The 25,766-nt window shown below is 40.7% G+C and overlaps 2 protein-coding genes across 6 annotated transcripts in view; one reads left to right on the forward strand and one right to left on the reverse strand.

Moving 5' to 3' along the window:
- Positions 1-11,329, forward strand: part of cdan1 (codanin 1) — a 217,538-nt gene extending 206,209 nt beyond the window's left edge. For both annotated transcript variants that reach the window (XM_073040499.1, XM_073040500.1), the window contains 3 exons: positions 2,710-2,903; positions 10,414-10,527; positions 10,682-11,329. In XM_073040499.1, the coding sequence (XP_072896600.1) occupies positions 2,710-2,903; positions 10,414-10,527; positions 10,682-10,786 (413 nt within the window). In that variant the 3' untranslated portion in view covers positions 10,787-11,329. The remainder of the gene's footprint in view (positions 1-2,709; positions 2,904-10,413; positions 10,528-10,681) is intronic.
- Positions 11,330-11,481: 152 nt separating this feature from the next.
- Positions 11,482-25,766, reverse strand: part of stard9 (StAR-related lipid transfer (START) domain containing 9) — a 438,377-nt gene continuing 424,092 nt past the window's right edge. For all 4 annotated transcript variants that reach the window (XM_073040494.1, XM_073040495.1, XM_073040497.1 and 1 more), the window contains 5 exons: positions 21,968-22,032; positions 21,289-21,494; positions 18,740-18,819; positions 13,471-13,629; positions 11,482-13,390 (listed from right to left, as the gene is read on the reverse strand). In XM_073040494.1, the coding sequence (XP_072896595.1) occupies positions 13,292-13,390; positions 13,471-13,629; positions 18,740-18,819; positions 21,289-21,494; positions 21,968-22,032 (609 nt within the window). In that variant the 3' untranslated portion in view covers positions 11,482-13,291. The remainder of the gene's footprint in view (positions 13,391-13,470; positions 13,630-18,739; positions 18,820-21,288; positions 21,495-21,967; positions 22,033-25,766) is intronic.

A 25,766-nucleotide genomic window follows, 5' to 3' on the forward strand; every position in this document is an offset into this window, starting at 1 on the left:
CACTTGAATCCCAGGGGGACTGATATCCTGGCGAGGAGGTTTGCTAAAGCTATTGGGGAGAGTTTAAACTAGGATTGCTGGGGGGTTGGAACCAAACAGAAGAGATGGAGAAAGAGGCGGTTGGCTCACAAATAGAGAAAGCTTGGAGATAGTGCGAGAGGGAGGGATAGGCAGCTGATCAAGAAGGGACGCGCTGAGACCGATGGTTTGAGATGTGTGTATTTTAATGCAAGGAGTATTATGAACAAATTGGATGAGCTTAGGGCATGGATAGGTACTTGGAACTATGATATTGTGGCCTTTACAGAGACTGGGATGGCTCAGGGGCAGGAATGGTTGCTTCAAGTGCCAGGCTTTAGATGTTTCAGAAAGGACAAGGAGGGAGGCAAAAGAGGGGGGTGATGTGGCACTGTCAATCAGAGATAATGTCATGGCCATAGAAAAGGAAAACATGGAGGAATTGTCTATGGAGTCTCTGTGGATGGAAGTTAGGAACAGGACAGGGTCAATAGCTCTACTGGGTGTTTTTTATCAACCACCCAATAGTAACAGGGACGTCAAGGAGCAGATAGGGAGACAGATTCTGGAAAAGTGTAATTAATAATAACAGGATTGTCATGATTTTTATAAATGACCTGGATGAAGAAGTGGAGGTATGGGTTAGTAAATTTGCGGAGGTCACAAAGGTTGGAGGTGTTGTGGATAGTGTGGAGGGCTGTCAGAGGTTATAGCGGGACATTGATAGGATGCAAAACTGGGCTGAGAAGTGGCAGCTGGAGTTCAACCCAGATAAGTGTGAAGTGGTTCATTTTGGTAGGTCAAATATGATGACAGAATATAGTATTAATGGTAATTGTGGAGGATCAGAGGGATCTTGGGGATCAATTCCATAGGACAGTCAAGGCTGCTGTGCAAGCTGACTGTGGTTAAGAAAACATATGGTGCATTAGCCTTAATCAAAAGTGGGATTGAGTTTAGGAGCCGAGAGGTAATGTTGCAGCTTATAGGACCCTGGTCAGACCCCACTTGGAGTACTGTGCTCAGTTCTGGTTGCCTCACTACAGGAAGGATGTGGAAGCCATAGAAAGGATGCAGAGGAGATTTACAAGGATGTTGCCTGGATTGGGGAGCATGCCTTATGAAAATAGGTTCAGTGAACTCAACCTTTTTTCCTTGGAGTGACAGATGAGAGGTGACCTGATAGAGGTGTATAAGATGATACACCTTTAATCGTGTAGATAGTCAGAGGCTTTTTCCCAGGGCTGAAATGGCTAGCACGAGAGGTCACAGCTTTAATGTGCTTGGAAGTAGGTACAGAGGAGACATCAGGGGTAAGTTTTTTTTAATGCAGAGAGTGGTGAGTGCGTGGAATGGGCTGCCGCCAATAGTGGTAGAGACAGATACGATAGGCTCTTTTAAGAGAGTCCTGGGCAGGTATTTGGAGATCAGAAAAATGGAGGGCTATGGGTAACCCTTGGTAATTTCTCAGGTAAGGACATGTTCGGCATAGTTCTGTGGGCCGAAGGGCCTGTATTGTGCTGTAGGTTTTCTTTGTTTCTATGAGCAGAATTAGGCCATTAAGGCCATTTAGTCTGCTCAGCCATTTGATTATGTCTGATTTATTATCCCTCTCAACCCATTGTCCTGCCTTCTCCCTGTAACCTTCGGCAACCTTACTAATCACGAACCTATCAACCTCAGTTTTAAATATACCCATTGACTTGGCTTCCATAGCCATCTGCGGCAATGAATTCTACAGATCCACTACTGTCTGGCTGAAGAAATTTTTCCCCATCTCTGTCCTGAAGGGATGTGCTTGAATTTTGAAGATATGCCTTCTGGTCCTAGACTCCCTCACTATTGGAAACATCCTCTCTATGTCTGCTCTATTTAGGCTTTTCAGTTTTCGATACATGTTAATGAGATTGCCCCTCATTCTTCTAAACTCCAGTGAGTATAGGCCCAGAACCATCTAACACTCCTCATATGTTAAGCTTTACCTTCATGGGATCATTATTGTGAACCTTCTCTGGACCCTCTCCAAAGACAGTGCATCCTTTATTAGATAAGGGGCCCAAATCTGCTCACTATACTCCAAATGTGGTCTGATCAATGACTTATAAAGCCTCAGCATTATATCCTTGCTTTTATATTTTAGTCCTCTCAAATGAATGCTAAAATTGCATTGGCCTTTCTTACTATCGACTTAACCTGCAAGTTAACCTTCAGGAAATCCTGCAGGAGGACTCTCAAGTTCTTTTATCTCATTTCTGAATTTGTTCCCCATTTAGAAAACAGTCTATGCCTTTATTCTTCCTACCAAAGTAAATGACTGTATATTTACCTACACTATCTGCCCCTCTACCTAGCTTTCTGTCATAAATAAACTTGGCCCCAAAGCCATCAATTCCTTCCTCCAGATCATTGACATGCATTGTGAAAAGAAGCAATCCGAACACCAAACCCTGTATAACACCACTAGTTACTGTTGCCAACCAGAAAAGGCCCCTTTCTTTGAACCAGAATTTAACTATATTTGTCTTTCTACTCCATATGTTTAAACCCTATTTGTGAGGCTAATAATAAATAAAGGGTTTATCTTACTCACAGATGAAATCCTTCCCTTTGTTTCAAGAGATGTGTAACATCCGTGCTTTTGTTCTAGTATAGATTCATGCCAACCCAGATGAGTTTTCTCTCTCTTTGCAGTTGCAGGTGAAGTTCCGTTATCTGATTCTGCCATGAAGGATTCTGGAGAAGAAACTTCTTATCACAGATCTATCCAGCATTTACTTAGAGAGCTCCTTGCTTTGTGGAAGAATGGTTTCCATGCCCCTGTTCCCCTTCAGTTAATGTTTAGTGAGAAGAACATTTCTTATGCAGTGCACATGCAAAGTCCAAAGGTAACTTTTGCTTAACTGTTTTTGAAATATGATTTACACCATTCTAAATGTTCATGTAAACTGTCAGCTGCACTTGCCGTCTTCAGTCATTAGATATTTAATTAATGTATTTGGCAGAATGACTATATCTGATGTCATCATGCTGTGAAACTGACAGCAGCAAAGGATTTCGGCATGTGTAGACTCAACTGTTTATTTTAATGCAGGTTCCCTGATGTTGCCGACAGAGATTTAGTCCTTTTAAACAGGGTGTACAGTCTGCAGAGAAATCGCGTGAACTGACCCATGGATAAATTACTTATGAACAAGTATCACTGCAAAATGTCCTGAAAATAGTGTAATTTATTTTGTATGCAGTTAAGAATATTTAGTAGTGTACTGCTCTGGTGAGCATCAGGCTTCAGTAAGGAGGGTGCATGATGACCAGCTAAAACATTTTTCTTAGTAGAAGGGACTGAGGATAAAGGATTTGGAAGGTGGATAGTAGTACACTGCTCCTACAGGATAGAACCATAGAACATTACAGCACAGAAACAGGCCTTTCTTTCCTTTCTCTTGGCTGTGCCGAACCATTTTTCTGCCTAGTCCCCACTGACCTGCACCTGGCCCATATCCCTCCATACACCTCTCATGTACCTGTCCAAGATTTTCTTAAATGTTAAAAGTGAGCCCACATTTACAAGTTCATCTGGCAGCTCGTATCACGCTCCCACCACTCTGTGTGAAGAAGCCCCCTCTAATGTTCCCTTTAAACTTTTCCCCCTTCACCCTGAACCCATATCCTCTGGGGTTTTTTTCTCCCCTAGCCTCAGTGGAAAAAACCTGCTTGCATTCAACATAAAATGTATATTATGTATACATAATAATATATTATTATAATAATATAATAAATTATTATACCCATCATAATTTTATGTACCTCTTTCAAGTCTCCCCTCATTCTTCTATGCTCCAGGGAATAAAGTCCTAGCCTATTCAACCCTTCTCGTTAACTCTGTTTCTCAAGTCCCGGCAACATCCTTGTAAACCTTCTCTGCATCTTTCCACCTTATTAATATCCTTCCTGTAATTCGGTGACCAAAACTGTACACAATACTCCAAATTCGGCCTCACCAATGCCTTATACAACCTCACCACAACATTCCAACTCCTATACTCAATACTTTGATTTATAAAGGCCAATGTACCAAAAGCTGTATTTATTACCCTATCTACCTGTGACGCCACTTTTAGGGTATTTTTTATCTGTATTCCTAGATCCCTCTGTACTACTGCACTCCTCAGTGCCCTACCATTTACCTTGTATGTTCTACCTTGGTTTTTCCTTCCAAAGTGCAATACCTCACACTTGTCTGTATCAAGCTCCATCTGCCATTTTTAGCCCATTTTTCCAGCTGGTCCAGATCCCTCTGCAAGCTTTGAAAACCTTCCTCACTGTCCACTACACCTCCAATCTTTGTATCATCAGCAAATTTGCTGATCCAATTTACCACATTATCATCCAGATCATTGATATAGATGACAAATAACAATGGACCCAGCACTAATCCCTGTGGCACACTACTAGTCATAGTCCTCCACTCAGAGAAGCAATCCTCCACTACCACTCTCTGACTTCTCCCATTGAGCCAATGTCTAATCCAGTTTACTACCTCACCATGTATACCTAGCGACTGAATCTTCCTAACTAACCTCCCATGCAGGACCTTGTCAAAGGCCTTACTAAAGTCCATGTAGACAACATCCACTGCCTTCCCTTCATCCACTTTCCTGGTAACCTCCTCAAAAAACTCTTAATAGATTTGTCAAACATGACCTACCACGCACAAAGCTGTGTTGACTCTCCCTGTCTATCTAAATACTTGTAGATCCTATCTCTTAGTACTTCTTCCAATAATTTACCTACTACAGACATCAAACTTACCAGCCTATAATTTCCCAGATTACTTTTTGAGCCTTTTTTAAACAACAGAACAACATGAGCTATCCTCCAATCCTCTGGCACCTCACCCGTAGATACCGAGGATGTGGAGATGAGGAACATATTGAATGTACCTGGTGATTATACTTTCCAAAAGTGTGTCCAGCTGCAAATCCTATCAGACTACACAGATCAATTGGAGCAGAAGATATAGAGTATTTTGGATGTGAAAAATGTAGAAGATCATACATTTAATGAGTTGGTCATGCCACAGACACAGAGAGGGGTTATGGGTTTTGGATACTGTTAGTGGTGGTGGCCTCTCGGGAAAGTGATAGCAGTTTGTGGTACCATAAGTGGCTGTGATGCAGGAGAAGACAAAGTATAGGTGAGTGCTAGTTGTAGGGGATTCGTTAGTGAGGGGAACAGATGCTTATTTTTGTTGCTGAGATCTTCACCTTTGTAGTGCCACAGTGAGCTGTGTCTTGAATAGGTATGGAACATTCTAAAGGGGGAGGGAGAACAGCCAGGGATGATGTACACTTTGATATGAATGACTTAGAGTGACAGGGGGATGCAGTCCTGTAGCATGAATTTGGGAATTGGTTAAAAAGCAGGACCTCTAATGTTAGAATCTCAGGATTGCTCCCTGTGCAAGTAAAGGGAAAAATTAGAGAAGGGGATGAATAAATGTCGGGAAAAAGAAGTGCATTGTTCAGACACCGGCGGCTGGAATCAAGTGAATCCCTGTACGAGTATACTTAAGGAAATCAGAAGAGGGCACAAGATAGCTTTGGAAGATTAGATTAACGAGAATCCAAAGAGATGTTACAAGTATGTTGAGAGGAAAAAGAATAACTAGGAAGAGATTAGGCCCCCCCTCAAAGACCAAAGCGGGACGTCTATGTGTAGAGTTGCAAGAGATGGGCAATGTGCTCATAAATACTTCTCAGTTTTAACAGTTTAGCAGTTTGGAATTTTTCACTGGAATGGAGGAAAATGAGTGGCTATCTTACAGTGGTGCATAAAATGAAGAGTGGCATATGTAACGTGAATGCACACGGACTTTTTCCTGGGACTGGGGAATCAAGAACTAGAGGCAGGTACATTAACAATATTTAAAAGACAACTGGACATGTATATGGCTGAAAAGTGATATGGGCCAAATGTGGTCAGATGGGACTAGCTTAGGTGAGCATTTTAGTTGGCATTGACTGCTTTGGCTGAAAGGTCTGTTTCCATGTTGTATGACTCTCTGAAAGGCTGAATGCTGAAGAACTGCTGAAAGAAGGAGGGCTTTAGGTATTTACATCACTAGGATTGCTTCTGGGACAGGTATGATCTGTATAAAGAAAGGCTACATCTAAACTGGAAAGGAACCAATTTCCTAGCAGGGCCACTTGTTTACACTACTGAGGAGGTTGACCTGCCAAGTATAGAGGATAAATCAAGCAAGTCCAGTGGGTTGAGCAGGCAGAACTAGGTTATGGACAATGGAGGGCTTGCAAGTTCAATTCTTTTACTTTAATGCAAGAATCATTTCATGCAAAGATTAAATTATTACAATCAGCATTTAGATGGGGAAGAATATGTTAAAAGTATTCGAGAGATTTTGAGATGATATGTAAATAGTCCTACCAGAGACTTTGCTTATCTAAAGAAATTAGACTGGGCTAGTGGTGGGAAGTGTCAGTTGGCAAACAGTTTGGAAACTGTGACCACAACCCTTAAGTTTCAAGGTAGCTATGGAAGGTGTCAAGTTAATTTCCTAAACTGAGGGAAAGCCTGATTTGGGGAATATGAGAGGACCTGGCAAAATAGATGAGGAGCAGATGATTCTGTCTTCGAAGAGCTCGGGGACAGCATTTTTTTGGTAAGGATGAAGTCAAGGGAGAGCCAGTGGGTGTTATTTACTTTGATTTTCAAAAGGCCTTTGACAGTGCGACACATGAGGCTGCTTAACAAGAGCGCATGGTATAACAGGGAAGACACTAGCATGGATAGAAGATTGGCTGACCAGTAGGAAGCAAAGAGTGGTAATAAAGGGGGTCTTTTCTGGTTGGATGCCAGTGACTAGTGGTAGTCTGAAGGGGTTGGTGTTGAGACCATTTCTTTTCATGTTACATGTCAGTGATTTCAATGATTGAATTGATGGTTTTGTGGCCAGGTTTGCGTATGAATGAAGGTAGATGGAGAGGCAGGTAGTGTTGAGGAAGCAGGGAGCCAACAGAAGGATTTAGACAGATTAGGAGAATGGAAAAAGAAGTGGCAGATGGAATACATCATAGGGATGTGTATGGTTATGCACTTTGGTGGAAGGGAAAAAAGGTGTAGACTATTTTCTAAATGGGGAGAAAATTCAGAAATCAGAAGTGCAAAGGGACTTTGGAGTCCTCGTGCAGGATTCCCTGAAGATTAACTTGCAGGTTGAGTCAGTGGTAATGAAGGGAAATGAAATATTAACTTTAATTTTGAGATGACTAAAATATATTGCTAAGGCATTATGGGGTATTAGGCAGACTACACTTGGAATATTGTGAGCAGTTTTGGGCACATTATCTTAAAAAGAACGTGTTGGCATTGAAGGGGTCCAGAGGAAGTTCACGAGAATGATCTTGGGATTGAAAGGGTTAACACTTGAGAAGTGTTGATGGCTCTGAGCTTGTACTCACTGGAGCTTAGAAGAGTGAGGGGGAAATCTCATTGAAATCTATCAAATACTGAAAGGCTTAGATAGAGTGGATGTGCATGGGATGTATTCAATAATGGGAGAGATCCAAGACCAGAGGGCACAGCCTCAGAGAAAAGGGGCATCCATTTAGAACTGAGATGAAGAGAAATTTCTTTAGCCAGAAGGTGCAATTCATTGCCACAGACAGCTGTGGAGGCCAAGTCATTGGGTTGATACGCTCTTGATTAGTCAGGGTGTCAAACGTTATGGGGAGAGTTTTACATTTAGTTTACCTCTCTCCATGTGATCTAACCTTCTAGAGCAGCCAACCAGAGAACCTTACTAAAACTTTTGCTGAAATACATATATACATCTCCTACCTTGTCAACCAACCTTTCTCACTTCATTCAAAAATCTCAGTAAAATTTGTAAGACAATCTCCCATGCACTAGTCACGTTGACTACTCCTAATCAACCCGCCTTCCCAAGCATAACTATATCTTATCCCTGAGTGCCTTCTAGCAATGTTTCAATCATGTAAGTTAGACTAATAGTTACATAATTATCAGATCTATACTTAAAGCCCTCTTTAAGGCACAACGTTTACTATTGTCCAGTGTTCTAACAGCTTGCCAGTGGACAGCAATGTTTCAAATATCTCGGTGAGGGCTCTTGCAATTCCTTCTCTTACTTCACATAGTCTTCTTGGATGTACCTCGCTCTTCTCTGGAGATTTGTCCACCTTCATGACATCTGCATGCAGCACCTATATAGACTGCTCCCAAAACATATCTATTAACTTTAACTAATATTAATTCCCAATCTTCACATTATATATACACACACACACACAGTGGGGCATTGATGAACAAAGGAATCTTGGTGTTGGAGTCTATAATTCCCTATGGCAACATAGTTAATAGGGTGGTGAAGAAAACATATTGAATTGTTAACTTCATATTTGGAGCACAGAATATAAGATTTAGGATGTACTGGTAATACTACACGTAGTGTGTTATGTTCTGGTGGCCATGCTGAAGAAGGATATGGTTGTGCCTGGATTATGGAACTAGTTATGGGGAGAGATTGGATGTACACCCTATCCTCATTATATGCGGGGGATATGTTCCTCGCAGTCGACGCATGATGTGAAATTGCATAATGTGAATAATGATTTAAATGAAGAAAATAGGGATTCGTTCCAGAGGGCCTCCTAAATATGTTTTATCTGTAATTTATTCATACCAATTCGACACAAAAGCAGTACCACAAGGCACATTTGTATTATATTTCTTCAATTTAAGGCAATATTCAATGTAATAAATCATAGGAAGTTAACATACTAGGGTGTACAGTACTCACCAACAGTGGCAGGTGTGTTCGCTCCGGGAGGTGAGTGGCTGTTGTAGTGTCGAGCAGCTTTACGTGGATAAGGTGCATGGATCGTTTTGGTCATCAGGATCAAATCAAGCACAGCAAGGGGTGAAGGAAGACTCACAGAACTGTTAGAACTGCCGGCACAGGTTTGAAGAAAGTGGTGAGGGTTGTTTGCTTAGCAGCATTTTATTTTTTAGCATTAATTTGCTTGTAAGGAAGAAGGGTTGACGGCAGGGAATGATTAAAATGCTGACTCCGTTCTAAACTTGGGTCCATGTCCATCGCCATTTGCGCCAAGTGTTCCGACTTCCACCATTCCCTCACCATTGGTAAACTCCCAGGATTTTCAAAATCGTCTGTTGCTTGCAGCATCTGGGAGATAGTTCGCCATAAAAAAAAATACGCCTTGAATGTGGATCACACCTTGGTCAAGTGGTTGAATCAGCGATGTTGTTTTAGGCGGTAGGAAACACAGTTATGATAGGATGAATGCTGTCCAAAAGTTTAGGATGGGCTGGCACATAGTCAAGCAACAAAATAACTTTAAAGGCAAGATTCTGTTCCTGGCAGTAGTGTCCCAGAGCTGTGTTACCTTAATCTGATGCTGCACTGTTTATAATTTCCAACTTTTTTTCAAGTGTTAAAGAGGTTCTCTGCCGCTCGGCTGATGGCCCAGGATATGACATCGGATGCTTAGGAGGCGTAGTTAAATATTTCAAGCACAAAATCACTGCACCATAGGTAAAACCAACAAAAGTTTAAGAGCGCAAGATCGCACATCCACACCTTGCCAAAACCAATGTGAGACTGGCGGGAGTTAGACTGAGGCGCGCGCACGTGACTTATATTGGCGGGAAGGCAGTGCTCCTTGCATAACTGTGAGTTTTGGACGCATGTAAGGAGACGTTAGTAGAAATAGGTTCTTCGCGTAACTGAATCCGCATAGTCTGAAGACACATATAACAAGAATATGGTGTACTGGGCTGGGCTTGTTTTACTCAGGCTGACGTGAGCTGATGGAACTGTGTCAGAGATTGTCAATTTTCCCCTCATAGTAGGGGTATCAAAAATAAAAGGGTTTAAGGTGAGAGGAAGGAGTTAGAAAGGGACTGTGTTGCCAGAGGATTTGATAGAATCAGATACAATCATTTTTAAATATTTGAATAGGAAAGGCATAGAAAGATACGATCCTATTGTGGAGAAATGGCATTCGTGTAGATGGTCGAGAAAGGGCAGCATGGACACAGTGGGCTGAAGGGCCTTTTATTGTGCTGTACAATTCTGATCATCCTGATCTGTAAAGATTTAAATAGTGTGTTTATAATTTGAACCCTTTAAACCCTCTCGATCTGTTAAGTTTGCAATTATCTTTGCTTGTTTTATTTATGGGAGCAGAGCGTGGTGCTAAGTTTGTTGTTTCTTGGAGAAAATGTAGTGTAGTGTATTCACCAGTATTAGCAATATTTGACAAGAAGTAAAAATATTAGTACAAATCAAATGGATTTCTCTTTCAAGGCTTTACCATTTATTTCTCCCTTTAGTCATGGTGGAATGCGCTCTCATTCCTAATTCACAGCCTTATTGAGTGGGAATTGATGAAAGCTGTGGAGATAGAGTGTTGCTGGAGAGACCTTTCACAGAAGAGTTGGCCCCCGGTGAGTTTGATATTTAACGGTAGATATGCGGACTGAATTGCATCTCTGTTAATAGAAATCTAAACCCATTTATCTATTAATTTGTAGACATTTAAAGATTTAAATTTTTAATTTAAAGACATTGGTTTTCTTAGGTACTCTTTTTTTCTTACAGGATTTCATCAATGTGATAGAATCTGTGCTTAAAATGTGTTCAGAACTGCCAAAGATAAATACAGTGGAAGACCAGAAGCCAAATGAGACAAGATATACTGAGTAAAACAACAAGCTTAGATTGTAATTTATAGGAAAAACAAGTCTATTTTTGCAGTATTTTACAATTAATGTGCAATTTGTTCTGGGTGGATAGGGGATATTTTAAATTTTATCAGTGCTGCTAAATTTAATCAAATATTCAAATGAATATTTTGTAGTTCACATTGGACAAGGTAATAAATGGATCACTTTCCACTTGTTTAGGTAATCTGATGTTTGGCTGAGACGTTGCAGTTGACAATGAACTGTTCATTGTTTCAAACTGGTCAAACTTTAGACTTTTATACAGTGGAAAGCTGTTTCTGCGCTTTGAGACTAAGCTGTAACTTGTCTCACATAGCAGTCAGCTTGCAAGCCTTTCAGGTGCAAGTCTAAACAAAGGTGAAATTAAAATATTTAATTAAAAATAATGCACTGGTGAGTGTTACAGAATAACTTAAAAAATAAGTTGATTATGAAAGAATAAGATTCACTTGTTAATATTTTAGTAGTGGAAGTTTATTGTAAATTAAGATTTCCATGTTATTAAAATAAAAAATTTTGCTGATTTGCTCTGTACCTTAACTTCAAACACTTTGTTCTGATGCCAAACTTAAAGTGAGGTATGAGAAATGAGTTTCTCAGTGTTTGTACAAATGATTGCTCCCACCTCAAAGGCTGAACCAACTGATTATAATCATAATTTGAAAAAAGTATTACTCTGGCTTTAAATTCTTTCCCTCTACTCATTTTGAAGAGAGTTCTTATTTTTCAGTCCCATCTTAACTTGCCTTTAGTCTAGCCGCCTTGCCTTATTAGTTTGGTCTCTTGTTGCCTGAAAATAAATGGGCACTGATGGAAAGTTCTAGCTTTGCTATAGATGGAGGAGACATTTAAATCTAGATCTACTATTGAGAGTAGAATGAATAAATATATAAATAACATTTTTTGAGTGGTGTCCTTGCCTTACCAGGACAGATACACTCCTTGATAAGGTGAGTAAGACCTCAGAGGCAGACCTCTCCCAGGTCATTAAGAAGGGCATGAGAGGATATTGCTGAGGCCTTGATACAGATCTTTCTAATTCTTATTAGCCACAGGTGCTGCCTCAGAGAAGAATCACCAATTTTTTTGTTAATGACAGGTTAGAAACAAATCGGGAAATTATAGGCTAGTGAGTCGTGCATCAGTAGTAGGGAAATTATTCTATGATCTTTGGGATAGGATCTACTCATGTCTGGGAAAAGCATGGACTTAATGGCATAGCTTTGTGTGGGGACATCATGTCTTACAAATGATTGAGTTTTTGAGGAGGTTGCAAAGATGACTGAGTTTCAGCAGTGGGTGTTGTCTACATGAATTCAATGTGGCAAGATGTTCATGGTAGATATATCCAAAAGATTTTCAAGTGGTCATAGAAGAGAGGGGGTATTAGTGCCTTTGCTGTGTGATCTAATATGAAATGGCTCGGACAATACCAGACAGGCTGATTGGTGTGCAGTCGATATAAGAGTTGTGGGCAGTGAAGAAGGCTGTCTAATGATACAGCTGGGTGCCAACTATTTTGAAAAATGGGCAGAGAAATGCCGTTCGGTCTGGACAAGTGATGCAATGTGGGAGGAAAGTATTCAGTAAATAGCAGTGTCCTCAGAGACACTGATGTAAAAAAGGAATCTGGGGTGCCCATCCATTGCTACTTGAAACTGATAATACAAGTGGATGTTGTATGTATGGTGTTGGAGCTTATTAAACTAGGCACCATTTGGAATAGTGTACAGTTCTGGTTGCCACTTTACAGGAAGAATAAAGAGGCTTTGGAGAGTTTCCTTCCATTCTGTTTATTACATCATCCGGATTTCCTCTATGTTGATGACAACAACTACTTTGTCCATCCGTTGTGGCCATGGTTGCCAGCTATTTTAACTCCTCCTAATTCCCTCACTTACCAGTTGTACACTTCCTCCACTGCCAGAGTGAGGCTAAAAACAAACTAGAGGGACAGCATCACGCGTCAACAGGCCTGTTCTTATGCTGTATTGTTCTATATAATGTTCAGTGGTTCACTCTTATGCTTCAGTTGAAGAAAATATATATAAGAAAATAAACCTAAACAAAATAACATCCACAAAATATTTAATGCTTAAAGTTCCATATAAACTAATTACCCATAGAAATAACAGTATAAAATGCTTCATATTAAAGGCTTCAATCAGTTTATAAATAAAGTTCAATTTGGACCTTTGATTTTTGCATACAAAAATAAAAGTTTTTACTGTACATTTCAGTTAAAATATGTCAAATAGCTTGTAGATGGCCAGCTGAGAAATAGCTTGTCTTGTCCATTGGAAAATATTGCTTTGAGAGGTTTACAGTAATGCACAAATATCCCAAGTTTGAACATGTTACCTATGTGTATGACCTCAGCTAGGGAGGTAATCATATTCTTGAATGCAAAGGGTGTTTGGAGTTCAAAACCAGATGCTGTACATTCACTCCCCTCCAACTTTCTCTGAACTTCAGAACCAAGTCATCAGGATAGCAAGCTGACTAAGTTGGCAACACACAGGGGCTGCTGCCTGGCTAGTGACCCCAGTAATCTGGGGTGGAGAGCAGGAGCACCAAGATCAACCTGAAAGACAGTGGAAAAGAAAGCTCAGCTTCATTCATTATGTTGTTAAGATCTTCAATGATATTGTCACACTGACCTACCTGAGTCAAGTAAATAAGTCTTGTAATCTCTTTCCCATTGTAGTTGTCAGGCTGCAAGATCCAACCACTAGGCAGCATTTCACCTCTAACCATATTCTTCACCGGTCGAGGCATTGATTCCTCGTAGATGGAGTTCAGTGCCAGAACACACTGCTGGTTCTAGAGGAAAATCAAAGGATTAAATTGCACCCAAACTTAAGAGGGACCGACATCCTTGTTCATAGGTTTGCTTGAGCTGTTGGGGAGAGCTTAAACTAAACTGGGAACCAGAGTGATGGGGCAGTTAGTATACAACTACATACAGTGTGACTGTCAGAAAGGACGAGCAGGTGATAGGGCAAAATTGTAGTCAGTGGGATGCACTGCAGTATAACATGGGGACAAAACCAAAAAGGATGACAAATACAGAACTGAAGTGTTATATCTGAATGCATGCAGTATTACGGAATAAAGTAGATGATCTTGTAGTGCAGTTAGAGATTGGTAAGTATGACATTGTGGGCATCACCGATTCGTGGCTGAACATCCAAACGGTAGGCAGAAGGATGGGGTGGCTCTATTGGTTAAAAAATGAAATCAGCTCCTTAGGAAGAGGTGACATAGGAGTTGAAGGTTTAGAATCCTTATGGGTAGAGTTAAGAAACTGCAGTTTTGGTCCCCTTATCTAAGAAAGGAAGCGCTAACATTGGAGAGAGTTCATAAGAGGTTCACAAGAATGATTCCGTGAAGGAAAGTGTTATCATGTGAGGAGCATTTGACGTCTCAGGGTCTGTACTTGCTGGAATTTGGAAGAATGAGGGGAATCTCACTGAAACCTATTGAATGGCCCAGAGTGGATTGTGCAAGGGATATTTCCTGTAGTGGGGGAGTTTTAAGACCAGAAAGCACTATCCTAGAATAGAGGAACGTCCATTTAAAACGGAGATGAGGAATTTCGTTAGCTAGAAGGTATGGAACTCATTGCCACTGGTAGCTGTGGAGGCCAGGTCATTGGTGTATTTAAGGTAGAGGTTTATACGTTCTTATTTAGTCAAGCTGTGAAAGGTTGTGAGAAAAAGGCAGGAGAATAAGATTAAACGAGAAAATGTACCTGCCATGATGAAATGGTCAAGTGGGCTGAATAGCCTAATTCTGCTCCTATGTCTTATGGGCTTACTACATTATACAGTACGCATGGAATTGGATTTTAAATGAACACACATAGTATGGGAAGGTTAAATGAGATTATTCACTGGAATAATCAAGAAGGATTGCAGATGGTCTCAAACACAAGAAAATCTGCAGATGCTGGAAATTCAAGCAATACACACAAAATGCTGGTGGAACGTAGCAGGCCAGGCAGCATCTGTAGGAAGAAGTACAGTCGACGTTTTGGGTCGAGACCCTTCATCAGGACTAATGGGAAAAAAAGAGATTTGAGAGGGGGAGGGGAAGACCCGAAATGATAGGAGAAGACAGGAGGGGGAGGGATGAAGCTAAGAGCTGGGAAGTTGATTGGCAAAAGGCTGGAGAAGGGGGAGTATCACAGGACAGAAGGCCTTGGAAGAAAGAAAGGGGGAGGGGAGCACCAGAGGAAGATGGAGAGCAAGCAAGGAGTTATTGTGAGAGGAAAAGAGAGAAAAAAGAAAAAAATACATTAGGGATGGGGTAAGAAGGGGAGGAGGGGCATTAACAGAAGTCAGAGAAATCAATGCCCATGCCATCAGGTTGGAGGCTACCCAGACTGAATATAAGGTGTTGTTCCTCCAACCTGAGTGTGGCTTCATCTCGACAATAGAGGAGACCATGGATTGACATATGGGAATGGGACATAGAATTAAAATGTATGGCCACTGGGAGATCCTGCTTCCTCTGGCAGACAGCGCATAGTTTACAGCAGTCTGCATCGGGTCTCACCAATTTATAGAGGGCCACACCGGGAGCACTGGACACAGTCTATCACCCCAGCAGACTCACAAGTGAAGTGTTGCCTCACCTGAACGGACTGTCTGGGGCCCCAAATGGTGGTGAGGGAGGAAGTGTAAGGGCAGGTGTAGCATTTGTTCCGCTTACAAGGATAAGTGCCAGGAGGGAGATTGGGGGGAAGAATGGACAAGGGAGTCGCATAGGGAGAGCAAATGCGGTGGAGACAGAGGAATTGAGAGAAGGGGATGGCATTTTTACAAGTAACAGGGTGGAAGAGGAATAGTCCAGGTAGTTGTGAGAGTCTGCAGGCTTATAGTAGACATCAGTAGATAAGCTGTCTCCAGTGATCGAGGAAGGGAAGGGAGGTGTTAGAAATGGGCCAGGTAAATTTGAGGGCAGGGTGGAAGTTGAAAGCAAAGTTGATGAAGTCAACGAGCTCAGCATGTGTGCAGGAAGCAGCACCAATGTAGCGAAGGAAAAGTGGGGGATGGATACCTGGACTGTTCCACATAGCCAACAAAAAGGCAGATATAGCTGGGACGCATACAGGTGCCCATGGCTACAGCTTTAGTTTGAAGGAAGTGGGAGGAACCAAAGGAGAAATTATTAAGAGTAAGGACCAATTCCACTAGACGGAGGAGAGTAGTAGAGAGGAACTGGTTGGGTCTGGAATCTAAAAAGAAATGGAGAGCTTTGAGACCTTCCTGGTGGGGGACAGAGGTATATAGGGACTGGACATCCACAGTGAAAATAAGACAATGTGGGCCAGGGAACTTGAAATCATTGAAAAAGTCCAGAGCATGAGAAGTGTCACAAATATAGGTGGGAAGGGATTGAACAAAGGGAGATAAAACAGTATTGAAGTATGCAGAAATGAGTTTGGTGGGGCAGGAGCAAGATGAAACAATGGGTCTACCTGGACAGGCAGGTTTGTGGATCTTGGGTAGGAGGTAGAAATGGGAAGTGCAGGGTGTGGGAACTATGAGGTTGGTTGCAGTGGAGGAGATTCCCAGAGCTGATAAGGTTATTGATGGCATGGGGGACAATGGCCTGGTGCTCCTTAGTGGGTTTATATTTGAGGGGTAAATAGGAGGTATCAGCGGGTTGTCACTGTGCCTCAGCAAGGTGGAGGTCAGTACGCCAGACTACTACAGTGTACCCTCCCCCCCCCCCCCCATCAGCGGGTTTTATGGTAAGGTTAGGATTGGTGCGGAGGGAGTGGAGAGCAGAGCATTCAGAAGGAGTGAGGTTGGAATTGGAACAAGGTGTGGTGAAGTCGAGACAGTTGATGTCCCGTCAGCCATTAGCAATAAAAAGATCCAGAGCGGGGTGTCCATGATGAGGAGGAGGGTTGAAGATGGGAGAAGGGGTCATTAGTGGGGGTAGGAGAATCCTTGCCAAATGCTCTCAATCTGGAGCAATACAAAATGCTAGTGGACCTAAGCAGGTCTGGCAGCATCTACATTTCACCTTTCATTTCCTACCTATGACCTTTCATTCTCGTCTTGACCAAACTCAGTGGAAAAAGCCTGCATGCATTTACCTTCTCTATACCCCTCAATTTTGTATCAAATCTCTCCTCATTCTCCAGCAAATAAAGTCCTAATCCATTCAACCTTTCCTGGTGACTCAGGTCCTCAAGTCCCAGCAACATCTCTGTAATCTTTCAATCATATTGACATTTTTCCTGTAGGTGGGTGACCAGAACTACACACAATACTCCAAGTTAGACCTCACCAATGTCTTATTCAACTTAACCATAACAACCCAACTCTTGTACTCAGTACATTGATTATATGAAGGCCAGTGTGCCAAAAACTCTCTTTTACAACCCCAGCTACCTGTAACACCACTTTCAGGAATATTAGATCTCTATTCCCAGATTACTTTGTACCATGCACTTCAATGGCCTACTGCGCAAATCCTACAGTGGTTTATCCTGCCAAAGTGCAGCACTTCACACTTTCCTGTGTTAATTTCCATCTACCATTTCTTCCAGTTAGTCCAAATCCCACTGCAAGCTTTGATAACCTTTCTTGTTGTCTGCTACACTTTCAATTTTTGTGTCATCTGTAAATTTGCTGATTCAGTTTACCACATTATCCAGACTGTTGATATGGATGACAAACAACAATGGACCTGGCCCACCACTAATCGTAGGTCTTCATTCAGAGGCAACCATCCACAACTACTCTCTGGTTTCTCCTCTAAAGCCAATGTTGAATTCCGTTTACTACCTCATCCTGAATGTTAAGTGTCTGAACATTCTTGACAAACCTCCCATGCAGGACCTTGCCAAAGGCCTTGCTACAGTCCATGTTGCAATATTTTTCCTGCTGGCCTCCACAACATACTCTATAACACACAAAGCCATGTTGACTATCCCTAATCAGTCCCTGTCTATCTTATATATCTGGTCTCTTGAATAACTTTCCCTCTATTGATGTCAGGTTAATCAGACTATAATTTCCTGGCTTATTATTAGAGCCTTTATTAAAGAAACAACACAAGCTATCCTCCGGCATCTCACCCATGGACACCAGCTCTTAGACCCCCTCCAGTTGCCAGCAAACCACCTATCTGTACTAGTCCCATCTTCCCTGGAAGAGAGCCCAATGATCTGAAAACCTGAAGCCCTCACTCCTGCACCATTTCCTTAGCCATGTGTTAAACTAGAATTTTCTTATTTCTGGCCTCACTAGCACGAGTAGCAATCCTGAGATCAAAACCCAAGAATGCGGGCAGGGGCAGCAGAGGCAAGGAAGCCTATGAAGGATAAATAAACCAAATGACTTAGTAGGCCATAGTGGAAGAGCTGTGTTCCTGGAGAAGTGTGCGGAATGACTTACTCTGTACTAGTACAGCCTCACCACCTACTGGGAATTTTATCATGGGATTAAGAAATCCTGCAAATATAGACATAGAGATGACAGGATAGACTGGATAGATTGTCATTGCTGAATGAACCAGTGCTACTTTAAGCAAAGGCACTGTGTGCAAAGAGTAAAAATCAAACTAATGGGTTGAAATCTGGAACAGTTAAAGACATGGAGTTCAGCAATTAATGTATAAATTCTGGGATGCCATCATAGTGTAGCAGTTATTACAGCTCGACGTCGGAGGTCAGTTCCGGTGCCATCTGTAATGGGTTTGTACATTCTCCACCTGACCATCTGATTTTCTACCTGGTGCTCCAGTTTTCTCCCACAGTCCAAAGAATTACTGGTTGTTATGTAAATTAAATAGTCCTGTGATTAAACTAGGTTTTAATAGGTGGTTGCTGGGTGGTGCAGCATGTTGGGCCAGTAGGGCCTGTTCCACACTATGTCTAAATATACAAAATAAATGCTGTGGTTAACCTTACCCTTTCAGCCTCCACACTGATGCAGCAGAAATCCCTGGGTTGATTGTGACCAGTGGTAGAGGTATCCATCACAAGGTAAACTAGGAGGAAAAATGGTCAAATAAAACATTTGGAAAGGGGTGTATTCAGAGTTACAGAACATTCACAACACTAGAACCTCATGTCCAGCTCAGAATGAGAATCAGGTTTATTATCACCAGCATGTGTTGTGAAATTTGTTAACTTAGCAGCAGCAGTTCAATGCAATACATTATAGCAGAAAAAAAATTAGCTACAAAGGCAAAGAAACCCAATAGAACCCAATAAAAAAAACTGTCAAACGCCCAGTATGCTTTTTTAAAAAAAAGAACAAATTATGCAAACAATAAAAAGTAAACTAGTAACACTCAGAACTAAAATTCCCGAAAGTGAGTCCACAGCCATGAAGCCAGTTCATTGCTGCAGTCGGTCTAGTGGCCTTTTAGATGCAGGCCACCGTCTCAGTTCAGCACAGAAGTGAGTATAGTTGTTACTACTAAGGAGACAATTACTTGGGAAGCTGAAGGGTCTGAAGGAAGGTAAGTCACTTGCTTCAGATTCTGAAAGAGATAGCCGAAGAGATTGTACAGGCATTAGTAGTGATCTTTCAAGAATCACTAGATACTGGAATAGTTCCAGAGGACTGTTAAATTGCAATTGTCATTCCACTCTTTAAGAAGGGAAGAAGGCAGAAGACAGGAAATTATATGTCAAGTAGCCTGACTTCTGTAGTTGGCAAGATGTTAGAGTCCATTAGATAAAATGTCAGCCAAAGTCAGTGTGGTTTCCTCAAGGGAAAACCTTGCCTTACAAATCTGTTGGCATACTTTGAGGAAGTCACAGACAGGATTGACAAAGAGAGTCAGTTGATGTGGTTTATTTGGATTTTCAGAATGCCTTTGACATGGTGGCACACATGAACTAATAAACAAGGTAAGAGCCCATGGTATTACAGAAAAACTACTAGTGTGGATAGAAGATTGGCTGACTGGTAGGGGGCAAAGTGTGGGAATACAAAGGGTTAGCTGCCGGTGACTAGTGGTGTTCTGCAGGAGTTGGTGTTGAGTCCATTTCATTTCTTACGTTAATGATTTGGATGATGGAATTGAAGGCTTTGTGGCTACGTTTGTGGTTGATACAGAGATAGGTGGAGGGGTAGTTAGTGAGTAACTGAACTGACAGAAGGACATGGACAGATTGGGACAATGGGGAAAGAAGTGGCAGATGAATATAATGTTGGGAAATGTATAGTCATGTACTTTAGCAGAAGGAGTAAAGATGTAAAATTACTTTCTATATGGGGAGAAGGTTCAGAAATGAGGTGCAAAGAGACTTGGGAGTCTTTGTGCAGAATTCCCTAAAAAAAATTACTTGCAGGTTGAGTTGATGGAAAGAAATGCAAATACAATGTTACCATTCATTTCCAGAGGCCAGAATATAATGTTGAGACTTTATAAGGCAGTGGTCAGACTGCACTTGGAGTATTGCCCCCTTATTGAAGAAAGGATGTGCTGGCATTGGAGACGGTCTGGAGGAGATTCATAAGAATAATCCCAGGAATGAAAGGGTTAACATATGAGGAGTGTTTGATGGCTCTGGGCCTGTACTTGTTGGAGTTTAGAAAATGGGGTGGGGGTAGAGAATCTCATTGAAACCTATCAAATATTGAAAGGACTAGATAGAATAGACATGGAGAAGATGTTTCTTATGGTGGGGAAGTCCGTGACCAGTGGGCACGGCCTCAGAATAGAAGGATATCTCTTTAGAACAGAGATGAGGAGGAATTTCTTTATGCAGTGGGTGGTGAATCTGGAATTTGTTGCATCAGACAGCTGTCGAGGTATTGGGTATATTTAAAACGGAGGTTGATGGGTTCATGACTTGCAAGGATGTCAAAGATTATGGGGAGAAGACCGGATAATAGGGTTGAGAAGGTTAATAAACCAAGCATGATCGAATAGTGAAGCAGATTCAATGGGCTGAATGGCTTAAGTCTGCTCCTATGTCTTATATTGATCCTCAGAGAGGTCATAGATCTACTCAGATCAGCAAGTGCCTGGTCCCTTCCCATAAGGAAACATTTCCTTGTGCGCACCAAGCTTCACTGGTTCATTTAAAATCTGATAAAACTTTCAAAACACCTGCCTAGTAAGTATTTATGAACAGTGGAGATCTTCCTACTAACCCTTTGTCATTCAGAACAAATAAAGTCAAAGAAAGCAGTGTTTAAGAAGTTGAATTTGGAAATCTCCATCATGACTTTTCACTGAGAAAGAGTGAGAGCAGCCACAAGAAGACTAGACTAAGGTAACTGGAGCTCACACTAAATCAACCTGTGTGCCTGGATTGTGATATTCTTCAGACACACAGAAGAATGCACCTTTAAAACGAGTATCATGCGTGGACAGAAGAAACCTACCTACCTGATTGGAAGGAATTGCAGGAAAATTTTGTTGTATATCATAAAATTGGGATTAAGATAAGTCACCCAATCAAGATCAGAAGCTGTGAAAAAGACTTGTGCACCTTACCAAGCTCAATGCCGTGGCCCAGCTGCTGGTGTATTTTCACAGTTTTTAAAGTCTTGTCATAGAGCTGTCTCTTGCTGTTATCTTTCACTACACACCACACACTGTGCAGTGGCTTGTCAATCACACCAATTCCCATAAAGCCATGTTTTGTGGAGGAAGCGTATGGCTTATAGAACATCAGGACACCTTTTTCTGTGCTGTGGTACCTAATGAAAACACAAAGAAACCTGAAATGACACGACACAAATTGCAACTTTATAAAGCAAAATAAAACATGTTCAGATAAAGGTGGGTCTCGATCCAAATCTCACCAAATGATGAGGCTTGACTGATCGAGTTTATTCAGCTGAATCCAGCAATTTGGTCTTTACAAGACAAAACACTGCCTGTACTTTTGTGCAGAGCTGGTATATGTAAATACTGTACTGCTCCCAAGTGATAATAAATTATCCTGGACCAATTCAATGAAATAGAAACAGAAACTAACCAATATTGCTTGTAACAAAATCACCAAAGTATTACCATGTTTCTAGAAGCTTACTGTGTGCAGGTTTGGACGACTTACATTACTACAGTGACAACAGAGCTAAGATGCTTCAGGACATCCTGGGGTTGTAGCTATAAAAATGTTTGTAAACCTAAGTGCTGTACATTTGTGTAGCCTGGCAAATTCACATACCTCCAACCAGCTGCTGCTTTACCAGTAAGGAGGTTTCCAGGATGGTTAACAGATGCCATCATGATCTGAAAAGACAGGGTTTTACATCATTCTCTGTTTGTGGATAATACAAATCAAAGAGCAAAAGATGTACAGAGGTCATCCCTTTGTCATCACACCACAGTTATCAAGGGTTCACATCACCCTTGGTGATCACCACTGGGTCATATTGAATCTCCCTCTCTAACAGCCTCATGACAGGACTTCCATCATTCTCTCAAGAGGCAGGGATAACCTGAAAATCTGTAGAATGCTGTATGGTGGTTTCCAGGTACACTGGTCTCTGGTCTAGTTAGAACTATTGCATTCTATCTTGGGGTGGTGCCATTTCAAATGCTGTGCTCCCAGATTTAGAGATATGTGGAAGCGGCCAATAGAAGTGATGGGTTAGAACATAGATCTGTACAGGCCATTTGGCCCACGATATTGTGTCGACCCTTGAACCTACTCCTTCCCTCCCACATAGCCTTCCATTTTTCTTTCATCCATGTGCCTATGAATCTCCTAAATGTCCCTAATGTGTCTGCCTCTACCACCACCCCTGGCATACCCTCTACACTTTGCTCCAATCAACTTAAAATTATGCCCTCTTAAGCAATTTCCATCCTAGGAGGAAAAATGTGCTTGCTGCCCATTCTATCTATGCCTCTTAACATTTTACATACCTCTGTCAAGTCACATCCTCCTCCTCCAAGAGAAGAGCCTGAACTCACTCAACCTCTCCTCAACATGCTCTCTAATCCAGGAAGCATATTCTTGTCTCCTCTGCACCCTCTTTTAAAGCTTCCATTCTTTTCTATAATGAGGTGACCAGAATTGAACACAATTCTCCAAGTGTGGTATAACCAGAGTTTTGTAGAGCTGCAACATTAGCTCACTGCTCCTGAACACCTGAATCCCCCAACACACCATATGCTCCTTAACCATCTTATCAACTTATCTGGCAATTTTGAAAGAGTTCAAGGAGATTTGGTATGTCACCTAAAATACTCAAAAGTTTCCACAGATGTACCATGGAGAGCATTCTGACTGGCTGCATCACTAGTATGGGAGGCTACTGCACAGGATCGAAGTAAGCTGCAGAGAGTTGTAAAATTAGCTCCATCATGGTACTAGCCTCCATATTATCCAAGACATCTTCAATGAGCAGTGCCTCAAAAAAGGTGGCATCTATCATTGAGGACCCCCATCACCCAGGACATGCTCTCTTCTCATTGTTACCATCAGGCAGGAAGTGTAGAAGCCTGAAAGGACATACTCAGTGATTCAGGAACAGCTTCTTCCCCTCTGTCATTCGATTTCTGAATTGATATTGAAACCATGACAATACCCAACTACTTTTTTTCTTTCTGTTTTTGCACTACATATTTAATTATTTGATATATATGTTTACTGTAATTTAGATTTTTTTCTATATTATGTATTGCATTGTACTACTGCAACAAAATTAATGTATTTCACAGCATATGCCATTGATATTAAAGCTGATTCTGATTTTAAAAATTCCAAAACTAAAAATTAAAAACATGAGGCTGAAAAAGTATTCATCCCCTTTGAAATTAGTATGCTAACTTTCCTCAGGCACAATACTGTGTATTACCTTACCAACTCACCCAATTCATTGATGTGGAAAATTGGAGGATCATCTGTTTTCAATGAATTCATAAGAATGAATAGTGAATACAAAGTACACTGCAGATGCTGTGGTCAAAGCAACACGTACAACATGCAGGAGGAACTCAGCAGGTCGGGCAGTATCCGTGGAAATGAGCAGTCAACATTTCGGGCTGAGACCATTCGTCAGGACTGAAGAGGGAGGGGGCAGGGGCCCTATAAAGAAGGTGGGGCGAGGGTGGGAAGGAGAAGGCTGGTAGGTGCCTTGACTATACCTTTTCCCACCCTGCAAAAATGCTATTCCCTATTCCCAGTTCCATTTTTTCAATCTTTATTGATTTCCAGTAAAAACAAAAAAAATACAAATCAGAGGAGAAGTTTTAACAAACACATAATACAAAAGCTGTATAGACAGCAAATATATATATATATAATGTCGAAATCAGGTAAGTATAGTATTATGCTGTTTTATATATATAATATAAAGAAGAAACTACAACTCTTAACAGATCATAAAAAAAATTGGAATTTTTTTTATAAAATCTCACTACACTAACCTAAAACAAAAAAAAAGAAAGATTGGGGCAGTCCATTTGAGGATAAAATTAGAAGAAAAAGGAAGAGAGAAAACATCCTTCCAGTCACCTCCGAACCTTCGCAGATAAGGAAAAATTTTCCCTATAGAAAATAAAATAAAAAATAAATTAAATCATATGAAAATATTGAATAAAGGGTCGCCAGACTTGCTCAAAATTAAAAGATGTGTCAAACGTACGACTTCTAATTTTCTCCAAACTTAAACATGACATAATAGAGGAGAGCCAGTTAAAAACAGTAGGTGGATTAGAATCTTTCCAGTATAACAAGATAGCTCTCCTAGCCAGTAAAGTTGAAAAGGCTATCACACGTTGAGCGGAAGCAGAAACTCTATCTGCTTCCTCTGGAATAATCCTGAAAATTGCCGTAAGTGAATTGGGTTGTAAATCCACACCTATAACTTTGGATAATATTCTAAACACATCCCTCCAAAAATTATTTTAAGTTTACACAGGACCAAAACATATGAGTTAGAGTAGTGGTCTCTGTGTTACATCTGTCACAAATAGGTATTAGATATACAAATATTAGAAAAAAATGTGCTAATTTATCTTTAGACATATGGGCCCTGTGTACTATCTTAAACTGAACTAAGGAATGACGTCCACAAATAGATGAATTATTAACTAGATAATAAATTTTACTCCTTTGATCATCTGAAAGTGAGTATTGAAGTCCCAAGTGCGTTTAACCTTATCATTAGGCGACATGCGAGCATTCATTAACTGTTTATAAATAATAGCTATTAATCATTTTTGAAATGATTTAAGCTGAAAAATAGCATAAGCCAAATTTGATGAGTAGGCCAAGGGATAATTCGGTAGAAAATCACATTAAAAAATCCTAACTTGTAAATATCTAAAAAAAAATGTATACTAGAAATATCATATTTATCCATTAACTGTGAAAAAGACATTAAACAATCCTGTAAAAACAAATCTAAAAAAGTTTTTATTCCCTTAGTTTTCCATGCCTTAAAAAGCCTTATCCAGAGTTGATAGTTAAAAAAAAAGATATTACTAGAGAGTAGAAAGTTATTTAATTCAAAACATCTACGAAACTGAAACCAGCTTTTTAAAGTATGTTTAACAATAGGGTTGAGAGCTTGTCTACCTATTCCGGAGAACAAAAAAGGAAGGGGAGCTCCTAATAAAGAAGCTAAAGAAAACCCCGTTACTGAATTCTCCTCCAAATGTAACCAAGCAATCCTGGTTATCTATACCATGAATCCAAAAAGTGATATAATGAATATTAATTGCCCAATTAATAAAATCTAAAGTTTGGAAAGACCAGTCCTCCATCTTTTTTTGATTTTTGCAAATAAAGTTTATTCACTCTAGAGCTTTTATTATTCCAAATGTAAGACAAAATCATAGAATCTATTTTATCAAAAAAATATTTTCAGAACAAAAGGAGGAACTGCTTGAAATGTATATAAAAATTTCAGAAAAATAACCATTTTTATAGCATTTATTTGACCTATCAATGACATCAACATAGATGACCATTTAGAAAGCGCTTGTTGAGTATATTCAATTAGAGGGGAAAA

This window comes from Hemitrygon akajei, chromosome 3 (assembly GCF_048418815.1).
Source record: "Hemitrygon akajei chromosome 3, sHemAka1.3, whole genome shotgun sequence".
NCBI lineage: Eukaryota > Metazoa > Chordata > Chondrichthyes > Myliobatiformes > Dasyatidae > Hemitrygon > Hemitrygon akajei.